At 28.4% G+C, this 13576-nt stretch overlaps 1 protein-coding gene across 3 annotated transcripts in view; it reads right to left on the minus strand.

The window, feature by feature from the left end:
• Window positions 1-2685: 2685 nt before the first annotated feature.
• LOC107445661 (yippee interacting protein 2) overlaps window positions 2686-13576 on the minus strand; it is a 40387-nt gene continuing 29496 nt past the window's right edge. For all 3 annotated transcript variants that reach the window (XM_043041057.2, XM_016060118.4, XM_043041056.2), the window contains exons 8-11: window positions 9136-9238; window positions 8314-8411; window positions 7230-7384; window positions 2686-3179 (exon numbers count right to left, since the gene is read on the minus strand). In XM_043041057.2, the coding sequence (XP_042896991.1) occupies window positions 3095-3179; window positions 7230-7384; window positions 8314-8411; window positions 9136-9238 (441 nt within the window). In that variant the 3' untranslated portion in view covers window positions 2686-3094. The remainder of the gene's footprint in view (window positions 3180-7229; window positions 7385-8313; window positions 8412-9135; window positions 9239-13576) is intronic.

A 13576-nucleotide genomic window follows, 5' to 3' on the forward strand; every position in this document is an offset into this window, starting at 1 on the left:
ATTGCTGATTTTTCATTATTTAAGAAAATTGTATCACGTATGATTGATTCAAAGTAGTTTTTATAGTGAAAAATTTTCATGTGTTGTAAGTCATATTGGGTTTTATATTGCTAGTCTTTGTTGCACTTATGTCTTTGTATAACTGCATTTGGTGTTGGGGCAGCTTAATGAAATTTTTTATTTCCAATAAAATGAATTTGTCTTACTTTATTGTTTTTATTTATTTACACCTTAATACACTGATATAATTCTTGCTTTAATTCATCTAAGATGAGCTCCAAATTACTCTTATAGCAAGCTTTCTTGATGATTTTTTCCTTACGGGGGAATAACTGAGAAAACTTTCAAAGAATTAAAAATTTACTTGAAACGATGTTTCTTTTACTTGCTGTAACTTAAGTTAGTACAGTTTTTAACCGATTTACTTCAAATTTGGACACATGTTTATAATATAGTTTTTTTTTTGCATTGGCTGGTTTTGAGTAATCTGCGAAAAAATAGTATATTTGTCATTTTTTTTACAAACTATTTTGAATTTAAAAAAAAAAAATCCTACATGCTATGAAAATTACATGAATGTAGTTTAAAAAAAATCAAAATGGAATCAAATTTGGATGCCCTCTTTGGAAATTGGGAAGCACTTATATGACACATATTTATAATTTTTGTATCATGATAAACTAAAGGATAAAATATGTAGTTAGATAAAAAAAATGAATTTAGTAAAAATATATCACAATTGTAGAATTCATTAAAAATCCTTTTTTTACAAGCTTCAATTGTTTTGCTCCCCCTTAAAAAGAAACTTTTATAAAATATTGTATTTTAAATGCAGAAAAATAAAAATTGTATTCTCACATATATAAACATGTTTTAAATCTAGGATTCAAAGAATTTATATTATAGAATACATTTAAAGAGTTTAGATTATGTGTAGAAAGTCACATTTTCCCACATTTCTATTAGGCATCCATCCTTATACAAGTTCCGAAATACGTTGTATTAACTTGACTTTATTTACCCTTAAATGTTATTTTATAAAGTTCATTTAAAAACACTGAAAAAGTTACATTTTAATTCTTTTAGAGTAATAACTTAATATTTTTGAATAGCTCAAAATATAGGATTATAGAAAAGTTTTTTTTTCAGAGTTGTCTATATTTATAAATATTAATCAGAGTTGAGAAATTTTGAATGTGAACACTTGTTGCCTATTAATTTATAGCACTGCCCTATTTGATCTTGTTTTAATTTAGTAACATTTATGCAGTTTTGGCACAAAATGTTGCAAGTATAATTGTTGTTACAAAATGTACATTTTTGAGCACTTTGCTGCAGCTGAATCAAACTTAGGATCTGTTTTATGGCAATAATCTGATTTTTCTGCAATCTTTGATATTTTTAATACGATGTCATTGTGGCACGTGAACTTAAATCTGAGAAATCACTTTTTCACGAGCTTGTTAAGCATTGATTCCATATTGTTTCCTGATAGATTTTTTCTTCAACTATTTATCGATAACTAGATTTGTCACGATTTGCTAGTTAGGCTACAAATTTCGTTTAAAGCAGTCTCATTTAATAAAATTGGTAGGCTTCCTGAAAATAGTGACTTTTTATTAGATTTTTTTTGAAAAAATAGTAGCCGCGCTTTTATTCTAGAAGCAAATAGTCGCCAATAGAGGTCTTATATAAAGGGAAATCTATGTATTTGTAATCCAAATGTTTATCACATCTTGCAGAACAAACTTTTGCCCAGTAAAAACAAATCGAATAGATTTTGTAGCAAAAGATTTGTCGACAGATTTTTACATACAAACAATAAGGTTTCATTAACATGTAGCATTCTTATCTGTTGTTCCATCTAGTTCCTCTCTTGTTGAAGGAATGTTGTCCTATATTAAGATAAGATGTTTTTTTTCTTTCAACGATTATTACTTATTAGAAAACTTACTTTTTTCTACCTAGGAGAAAATATTTGCTAAATCATGTAATATTGAAACTTAATAATGTGTAATAATAAGGTTCAGTTCATGATGTGTGATATTGTGAAGGACTGGCAAATGTTGACTTCCTCCAGAAAATGTCAGAATTCACTTGGTTGTTTTGATTTTATATCCAAAATACTTATTGAATGTCATTTATCAAACTAGCAAACAATGTTAAGTCTGTGAGAAATAAAAAAGAAACTATTTACTATTAGTACATGTATAAATGTTAAAAAACAATATTTAACAAGTATTTTAGACGTACACCAAGGCTTATTTAAATACTGGAAACCAGAGTAACATATGAGCCATCTAATTCCAAAACTTGATAAGCATTATTCAAATATTTTTATTTTCATTAAAAAAAAAAACCTAAATGGCTCTAATAAAGAATTCATATACATATATATATATAATTGTGACAAATGAAACAATCTCTGTGTGTGAAAATCAGCAAAGACCAATAGATGTCGCTGCCTATGTATTTAAACTGTTAGAACTATTTCGATGTAAAGGAAGCGGCAGTTGGAAATGTATATGCAAACCTGTGTGGTTTAAAAATAAGTCTGTGTGACTCGTGTTTAAAGGAGCTTTTGTTATTAATGGAAAACTATCATCCTTACTAATTTTTCCATTGTCTTAGTTAATGGTCATCTTACAAATATATATATATTAAGTTATAAAATATTTGAAATAGTCAATATTAAAACAATTTATTGTGCAGATTTTATACAAATGGAGTGAGATAAGTTACAGAAGAAAATTAACAAAAATATTTTTTTTTTTGTAAATGGAAATATAAAAATGTGATATAAATGTAAAAAAGTTTATCAATAAATTCTCTTCATATTTATTACAAACGAAAATACTTTTAGAAGTGATCATAATCTCATATTTTGAGCTTTGTTGAAATAAAACATTCATGAAACTTGCTACATCTTGAAAGAACAAACATAAGGAATATAAAATTATAGTTTTCTTTTAAGATTTGACTTTGTGTTAAATGATATATTAGTATGAAAACTATTCTCCATGTTGGCACAAGCTGCATCTTTGGAAACTTATGTAATAGCAAGGCACTTGTTCATCTTTGATTTTTTAACAAATTAGTTGATATTTTCTAACATGATAGCAATTCCTTGACCTCCACCAATACACGCAGATCCTATAGCATATTTTGCTTTTCTAGCTCTAAAAAAAATTAAACATTACATGAATAGCAATTCTAATAGTCATTCTTTGAAATACATATGTAACCTAAATTCATTATTACAAAACTAAACACATATATTTTATGGTTATTAACCAATTTCTATATCAAATAGTATATTTTCTTAATTATTCTTTAAATGTCGATGAGGAAATGAGCCAAGTCTTAACTAAGCAAATCAGACAATTTTCAAACATTTATCCTAACATGTCTTAAAACAGAGCCTGTTATAAATAAATATCAGTGATTTGAGGTTAAAATATTTGTTTAGTTTAAAAAATTATGAAAGTTTGAAAAGAGAAAAAATAAATTGAACATAAGTAAACTATTTAGAGCCATTACTTTTGCACATACATTTATCTCTATATATTGCCTAGTTTATATTGGTACATAAAGTAATGTAAAATTTGATTATTTGAATCTACGATTTAAATTCTGTAAAAGGCATTATAAATTACAAGAGAAAGTATGCTTAGAAAAATAAGTTATTAATATGACTAAAAATTATATAGAAAACTTTTCTTCATAACGTAATTGCATAAATTTATCTTAATGTGTAGTTCGTGCAGAAAATATTTTAAGTTACAAAATCAAACACAAAAATGTTCTTCCTTTGAATAAACAAAACTTTTTTTTTTCAATGGATTTTGATTTTTTACAATCAAAATATGAGAAGTAGTTGCAATCTGGAAAAGATGGTCCCAGTAGTTTAGTCAGGATAGCGCTCCAAAGTTAATGTTAATTTCTTCATTTAATTTTGCATATTTCTCTATATCTCAATCAGGGTTCCTACTCAATTTTCGAAAAACAATTCAAGGACTTTTCAATGACTTTCAAGGACCTAAACTCAAATTATTCAAGAACCCATTTAGTATTACAGTTAATATACAAAAGTACATGCCAACCAGATTTAATAATTTCGTCAAAGCAGAAATTGTATATTTTCAAAGCACAATGCTTATTTTACAAAATAATAATATCAATACAGTATAGGATCTGAAATCCGGCACTCACGGGACCGACTGCCGAATTTCGGATCTCTTCCGGAAATTCCAATATGGCGCCCATATATTACGATAATTCAATTATGCTGTTAATTTCAGAAAAACCAATAAAATTGGCTAAGTTCCGATTGTAGATTATGATGGGGTGAATTTAAAACTGTCCCATCTTAAGAAATTTCATTAATAATCTATATAATATAATCAAGGAGAAATAATCCAAAGAAGAAATAATTCAACATGATATAATCCGAATCCTCCAAAAAAGAAATAACCGTTTTTTATTCCGCGTGAGATCATTGTTTTCATTTTTTCTTTACATAACATTTTGTTTTAACAAAAGACGCTTATCTCGCAAAAAAAAAGAAAAAAAAAAAATTAGTTATCTNGTAGGGGTAGAAAGTTAGTAATGAAAAAAAAAAAAAAAAGAAAAAAAAAAAAAGAAAGCTAACAAGGAACTGCAAAAAAAGTAACAATTAATGCTAAGAAACAGACAGTGAATAACTACAAAAAAGAAGCAAACAACTAAGAAGGAAAAAAACAAGTTAACAATTAACAAATAAAAGTAACAATTAATAACAAATAAAAAGATAAATAAATTGAATAAAAAAAAGCAAAAGGGATAGAATTCATTTTGTACACCACTGGTAGTTTCAATGTCAACAGGCTGTGGCCAATTTATGGTCAAACAGGAGAGGGAAATGTAGGGACAAACCAGTAAAGCACTTGCACAGCTGTCAAGATTGATTGATCAGTTTCTCCCAAATTGCATTTCTTTATTTTGTACATTGGAAATGCAGATGTTTTTACTTTTCAATTTCACTTTATTTTAAACTGCTTTAGGAACAAATGTTTTGTTTGACAGATTTATTTTTTTCATGCTTTTTTAAAAATAAAATATAGTAACTTACTTCAAGAGAAAAATTCCAAATAAAAAGATAATATAACTGATTTATTTTTTCTGGTATCAATAAAAATTTAGTTAGAAAAAAAAATTAGGTCGGATTAAGTGCAGAATTTCGGGATGCCGGATTAGGGGTCCCATACTGTAATAATTTAATTTATCAGCTACTAATGCAAATGATTGATAGTTTATATTGCTGCTTCAAATCACTTTGAAAAATTCTAATTGACATAAATTGACTAAAAGAGTGATTTTTAAAATTTTATGAACATGCATGATTTTCACATTTATGCAAATCTAGATATACTATATGTAAATCAAAATTATAAGAAAGGTGAAGTAAGTCTCGAAGATTGCATAAATCACGCATCACAATTTGCGATTTGTAAATTGAAATCAAATTGCGGAACAATATGAATCGCAAATGTTACAAAACGCAGGAGCTAACAAGACTTAAATCACGATGTGAGATAAATCACTTTAATATGAATTCTGTTGCATGATTAGTTAATAATTTTCATGTGAATAGTGATCATTATGAGGAAAATTGTAATTTGTGACTCAAAAGTTGCTTAATTTAGAAAAACTCTTGTGTGATTCATAAATCATTTGGATAAGAATTGCAAACATTAATTCTTAAATCTCTTTTAGGTGAATCACGATGCGTAATTCTTAAATCCTTCTACCATATAAACTACTTGAATGAGAATTGTGATGCACGATTCTGAAATTACTTAAATATGTATCAAGTTACATTAATCAGAAATAACTTTAATTGAAATCATAATGTGTGATTTATAAAATACCTTAATACGAATTCTGATGAGTAATTTGAAAATCACTTTAAAGCAACATTCGATAAGATTCATTAATCAATTTCATTCGAATCCCAATTCATAGAACATTTTATATGAATTCCAACCCATAAATCAAAAATCAGTTTAATGTGAATCACGATTTTTATTCATAATTCGTGAAATCTAGAACTAAATTTTATTTATTAGCAGTAGAAACTTAATGTAAAAATCTGATTTTGATTTTATATGATAACATTAATGATCCTTCTTATAAAAATTAAAAAAACTAATAGGATAACAGTCATAATAATGAAGTTAACACATTGAACATATTTCTGAATCGATGAAACACTCGTTATCATTCAGAAACTATGACTACAAAAACTAAAATTAGTTAGAAATTTTAGCTTTCCAAACATCAGAGATAATAATTTGAAGTGAAAAATCTAGAAGAGAAAAATTTTGTATCTTCTAAAACCTCTTTTCACTTAAGCATCAAAAATTGCATCTACCAGAATCTCAAAAATTTTTGTTTGAAATTATTTATTACTTTTTTAACTGCTTTTTTGTAAAAAAGATTAGTATTATTTTAATTCCAAAAAATCAAGTACTTTTCAAATACCCTATGGCAGAATACAAGGACTTTTCAGGGCTCTGATTTTTTTCACCAAAATTCAATGACTTTCAAGTACCGTGGTAACCCTTTACCATAATTAATTATTTTTTGATACTGGCCAGAATAAATTTGAATTTTAAGGTATACTATAACAACAAAAAAATTATTATCTAGTTTAAAATGACTTATAAAGTTACAATTAAGTATGAATTTTACTATTTTAAAAAAATGGTTGAAATCAAATTAAATGATAAAAACTATATTTTGCATGAAATTTTCTCAGAATAGATGAGTTTTATAACATGAGAGTGTGAAAAAGTATTAAACGATTCCAAGATATGATGAAATTCGCAATAAGGGGAAAAAATTTGCGACCAATCTCCTGCTTAAATCATTGGGTAGATATTTTGCAGATTGAGAGTAACCACTTTATAATTTGACAGTCTTGGATCTGAATTTATTGAAAACAAAGCTATATATATTCAGAAAAAGTACATTTTTATGTCTGATTTTTAAAAAACTTAAATGTGTTACCAACACAAATTAACGATGCATATTTAAAACTAGCCTTCAGTTAGATTGTGCATGAAAATCTAATCAATAGATCAATAGGCATTTCTGTTCGGTAACCTTAAGAGAAAATACTATCTTTATGAAACGCATTCACTTTTGACAGTGTAAAATATGAATGCTACAAGATTTATTGGACTTACCTTAACTCATAAACCAAATTAGCTGTAATTCTGGAACCAGATGCACCAACAGGATGTCCTAAGGCTATTGCACCTCCATTAACATTAGTTTTAGCAGGATCTAAGTTTAATTCTTTTTGAACAGCTAGGAACTGAGAAGCAAATGCCTCGTTAATCTGAAAGCGAAAATTTCCATTAATACATTAGTTCACTAATTTCTTAGTTGGATTTGGATTAAAAAAAATGATTAAACAGCACAAGAAAATTAAAGAATGAAAGTAAATATGATGTAAAGTCATACTAAACTAATTCCCTTCACACAGCAAATAGCATGTTTGTATCAAAATTGGTGTAAGATAGGCCCAAAAATAAATACATTACTGCATGGCTTTAAAATTAATACAGATTACTCAATTAGGTCGACAAGTATAGCTTATTCACCAGGAGTTGGCACTTGGCTCCACCTTCTCGGATGCAGAGTACATTTCAGTGCGAGAGTAAGAGGAGAAACATCTCCACATCTGGAAATGAGACAACCATTAAACGTGCCAAACGCAAAATTCTTTTTCACTCACTTACTTCGCTTTATCATCTGCTATTATACCTTTCGTTACTCTAGCTAATTAAACATATGTTCAAATTAAAAACTACTGTTTTCCTCGCAAAATGTCTCGAAAAAGACAAACTATTCACTCAAAAGAGAGAAATACCATAAAATATTTAATGTTAAAAAAATGCACATAAAGATTGCGAAATAAATATATTTGTCATATGATCGCCAAATATCAACCTTGTTCACATCCTTCTCCCAAAAATAGTGCCGCCTTCATCACATGGTATCCTCGGATACCATGTGATGAAGGCGGAGTCAAGTGCCAACTCCTGGTTAACGATCTATATAACATAAAGCACAGATAAAATTAACATGCTCATTTTTAAGGTGTATTTCTACGTATGATGGCAGACTTACAATTTTGAAGTAGCTGATACATCATGGAACATCAAAGTTTAATTTTTTTTAAGTTGCCAGTCTTTAGTTATCATTTAAGTCATGAGAATTTTAATGAAACAAATTTAAAAAAAGAAAAAAAAGAGAAGACCTTACATCAATAATATCAACATCTTGAATTTTGATGCCAGTATTATCACACAACTTTCTAATAGCATCAGCTGGACCAATTCCCATGATAGTGGGATCAACACCTAAAATAGTTTTAAAAATTTAATCTTAATAACATTGTTGTATAAAAATTTGCGAAAATCAGTGAAAGTTGCAGTTATATTTAATATAAAAATTAAATATTATCTACACAAAATCTTCATCCTCTAATGTATGCATTAGTAGCACAACTTTCATTTAAATGCATTTTAAGGTGTTTGTTTAAAGAGAAGAGAATTAGAAAAGTGCATTAGTATGTTTAAAGTAATTTTATTAAAATAAAAACTAAGTAAAAAAAAAACTGAAATTACAGTTTGGCAAAATGTTTGTACAAATACTTCTATCTGAATTCACTGCTTATTCATGAGTTTTCAAAGAATTTAAATGTTTCTTGATTTAAAGAATTTTGTAATTTTACAGTTTTCTAATGAGTAAGTAATGGACAAGATTTTACTCTAATTTCTTTTTGAAATGAAACGATAATGTGGAAAATATACATTTCAGAATCCAACGTATGTCCATAAACATCACTGTTCTCAGGAAGGATTCAATCAATAATTTTATTAGTCTTTGCATGTCATAAATTTTGAGTAATTTTATAAATTGCAGTTATTCTAATATTTTTAAATTTGCATAACCATGGTATAACAGCTATAATTTCAAAGATTATGTTGCATAAAGCTTAATTATGGCTAAGTATATATTTCACTATTTTAGATAAAATATTAGATTTCATGAAAAAATAAATAAATCTCTTATTAAACTCACCAACATAACTATATCCAACTATTCTGGCCAATGGTTTAAGTGACTTAGCTTTAATGTATTCTTCACTGGCCAAAACAACAGCTGCAGCACCATCACAGATTCCCTAAAAGAATAATAAATACATATTTTTTAAACAATAAAACTAAAATAATAAAATATTTAGACAGAAAATTAAATTTACATTTGGAAAATGAACTCTTTGAAAAACAAAACAAAAACATTTAAGACTGTACATTATTTGTTTAAAGACAGCTTAAATAAGACACCAAATAAATAGTTTGATCACATTTTACTTTGCTTCTAAAAAAGAAAAAGCTTAAAAATATTAAACTTGGTCAAAATCATAATTTATTCCGCATCTTTATAGTTATACATGAATTGGTATTGTATCACATAAATAAATCACTTTTTCTGAAGGTTAAGAATAGATTGATCTTTAAAAATATGCAAAAGGAGCAATGACACTCAAAACATTCCTTTTCTGAGTTAATCTTTTGATAATAACACAATTCAAATGCAGTTTTTAAACAGTGAAAAAATTCCTATCAAGTTTCATAAGTTTTCGATTTAACACTAGAAAAACAAGTGAAAAAATATTCAATTTTTTGAAAAGAGAAACTGACTGTGCAAAATCCTTGAAAATCTGTTAGAAGTTATCCACTCTCTAGGAAATATTTTATTAATTACAATGTTAACGCAACTATGAATTTTAAAACCATAAGTAACTTTTTAAGAAACATACATTTTATGCAGCAATACAATAGATTGTCATACAGATTTAAAATAGTAATGAAATTTTTAACTTCAAAAATTATTAGATTGGTCATTAATAAAGAATAGAGATTTTTAAAAATTATAGACATGAATATACTCTTGTGATGACACAATAAGCAGAGCATATTTTTTTGCTTTTAAAATTTCTTTAATTTTATAAATTTAATTTTTAATCATTCTTAATCTAATTTTAACTGAATTAAACCAATTATTAAATTTTTATAACCTTTTATAAAAAGCAAATACAGTAGAAAACAGATTAAAAGAATGATCGGGACCATTGCTATTCTGGATAACTGATTTTTCCAGTTTTCTGATTCATTACAGACTTTTTTTTTAAAATTGATTATAAACCTAATTTAAAAATGATTTAGAAATAGTTTTAAAATGAAGAAGAAAGGATTAAGTCATGCATAATACATAAGTTTAATAAGATAACAAAAGGAAAAAAAATAACGAAATTAAAAATATATACAAAATGAACAAAAAGGTAAAATGAAAAAAAAAGTATAAGCATTTTTTTAAAAAAATTCATCCATTTTCTTTTGATGGAAAATTGGTTTTTGTTGCATAAACAACTGCTGAATTTTATAAATTGACATAATGTGAGATTCAACTACAACAAATTTTTACTCTACCCCTTTAATGAGTTCTTTCGTCAACTCGATACATCGTTCGTTCAAAATAAAGGCTCTTTGGTTTTCATCTACCTCGTCGCTTTCTTCAGCTTGGTCGTTGTCTGCGCCGGGATTTAAAACCATCTGAACTATCTCCACGTCTGACAGTTTGTTGACAATCGAAACATCGCTGTCAATGTTAAAACATTCCTCAATTTCAGACTCCGTGAAAATATTCTTTTTGATCCACCCCCTACTGTATTCTAAAAGTTCTTTCTGTAGGGCTTTCTCACTAGAAAATTCAAAAACTTCAAAAGGCGATTCATCGAAAGGAATCAGCTTGCGCCATGCATGCATTAAAGTATCGCGAGTAAATGAGTTCCAGGTTTTTTCCTCTAACCATATAGCTTCCTTTACATTGAAGGATTTCTGGAAATCTTGTATTGTTTTCCCCTCATTAGATGAATCAATCTTTTTTTTAGGAAATCTACTTTGTAGTGGCACTTGAGGCTTCTTAACACACCTTGATCCAAAGGCTGATTGATGCATATTTTGGGGGGAGGTACTCAATTTCTACATTATTTGCCTTTAGCACAGCTGCGGGGGCATGTGCTGTGCAATTATCCAATAATTTGCAATCATCAGGTAACCCCACTGAGTTACAGAGTGCCCGAGATTTTGGAACAAATTCATTTTCGAACCATTGAGTGAATAGTTCCTGTGTCACTCATGCTTTTCTGTTAGCTTTGTAACAAACTGGGAACACTAACTCCTTTCACACAAATAGGATTCTTGCTCTTGCCAATTACAGTAAGTCTTAATTTGCACGTACCAGTTGCATTGGCGCAAGCTAGCAGCGTCAATCTGCCTTTAGCAACTTTTAAATCGCTAGGGTTTGTTTCCCCTGTTAATGTGTAAGTTGTAGGAGGAAGAAATTTATAATAGAGTCCAGTCTCGTCAGCATTAAAAATCTGATCCATCCTTATATTTAGAGTTTGAACAAGGTTTAAAACTGTTTCAACATAGTTTTCTGCCGCTTCTGTATCCGCATTTGCTCTTTCTCTGCAAAGTTTTGTAAGATGAAGACCACGGCGTTACTTAAAACGGGCAAACCATCCAGTGGTATATTCACAACTGTTCTCCAGTCCAAGATCCCGGTGGAAATTTTTAGCCTGAGCCATTATAATTTGCCGACATAATGGGAATTGTTCAGATCTCCTCTGCCATATCCACTCGATCAGCACTTTATCGAGATCTTTGTTTTGAGCTTGATGCAATGTTTTTTGAGAGTTCAATGCGTCTACTTGCTCGCAACTGGAAAAAAACTTCATTAAATCCTTTTTTTGATGTCATAAATCGTTGATAACAGGCGTTATAAGACTTGCTTAGCAATTTTACTGATGAACCTTCATCTAACTTTTTCAAAATCTCTAAATTATTTTTTTACAGATAAACTGAAGAGTTTTCTTTTTTTAGACGACGATGCAGCAACTAGTTTAGAAATTTGCGAAAGACTAAGACATAAGACCTACGTAGCACGTAAAAAGTAAGTAAAAGCGAAACAAATTTTTCTGAATGATTGCACTCAGTTATGAAGAGCTCAGACATATATATTATTCATTATATGAAGAGCTGGGACTTAATGGAAAACCCCCCAGTTCTGATCAAGATCTCAGAAAATATGTCATTGGGAGATTGAGTGAGGGAGTTTCTCACTGTCTTTGCAATTCTCAGTGGGAAGAGAACATATTTAATCTGATTTCCTTTTTTACCTCAAAATAGAAGACCACCATAGAAAGTAGCAAAAATGCTCTTTAGACCAAGTGTAGATAAATCATTAGTTTTACCATAGGTTCTCAAAATAGGTTATTATTCTTGAGGAATTTTATCAATAACTTATGTTAAAGCTTTGAAAAAAAGGGAGGGGGTAATAGATAATGCAGGAAAGAATACAGCCTTCTTATCAGCATGAAGGCCATTTAGTGACATTCCCCCTTCTTGAAATTGTTCCCCTTTCTTGTCAGCAATTGAAGGTGTGCCATTCAAAACTCTAGCCTGGCTAGGCTAGAGTTTGAATGACTAGAGAATGAATAATGGGAAATATACAATTTATAGAGCAAGTCTCCCCCCCCCTCCGCTCCCAATGCCTTATCAGCACCAGACTTCCTGTGCTATAGATAACTTTAATTACAGGAAATTCTCTTAAGACTGTCCTGTTTGAAGAATTTTTTAAGGTTTTCTGATTATAAGTAACATTAATTAGGTGCATTTTGAACTATTAATGGAAAAGATTCAGGGCATTTTGAACTANCCCCCCCCCCCTCCGCTCCCAATGCCTTATCAGCACCAGACTTCCTGTGCTATAGATAACTTTAATTACAGGAAATTCTCTTAAGACTGTCCTGTTTGAAGAATTTTTTAAGGTTTTCTGATTATAAGTAACATTAATTAGGTGCATTTTGAACTATTAATGGAAAATTTCAGGGATTTTACTGAATTATTTTAAAAAAAAAAAAAAAAAAACAATGAAGGAAAAGTTTTGATCATTGTAATTAATTTTGTTTTGAATCCTTAATTACCATATTTCGAAATATATTTCTTTGAAAAATAAAATGAATACTGAATAATAAGTGAACTGGATACACTTGAATAAAAAGAAGGAAAAAAAATAGTCTGCTTGATAATAATTTAAGAATTAATTTAAAAACAAATGCTACTTAAGTAAGAATTAGGAGGATTGAACTTTCTCTCTCCCCCGCTTTCTTTTTTAATGATTTCTGTTCTTTTTATTTATAATCATTATTTTTGTATACTTTTTTTAATTGTAAAAATAAGGAAGGCGTGATTTAGAAAAATAATCCACAAATATAAAGTCACAATGCAAAATATGCTTATTAAACACTATATAAAATTAACCTTTAGAAAATCGAAACCGATGTTTTAGTTTCATCTTTCTAAAGGTATTAAACAAAATTTAAAATTCAGGACTTCTTACTTGACATATCCAAGGCAACGTAAATGCGTGTAAATGATAGGGAATGCTATTTATT

Source organism: Parasteatoda tepidariorum, chromosome X2 (assembly GCF_043381705.1).
Source record: "Parasteatoda tepidariorum isolate YZ-2023 chromosome X2, CAS_Ptep_4.0, whole genome shotgun sequence".
Classification (NCBI taxonomy): domain Eukaryota; kingdom Metazoa; phylum Arthropoda; class Arachnida; order Araneae; family Theridiidae; genus Parasteatoda; species Parasteatoda tepidariorum.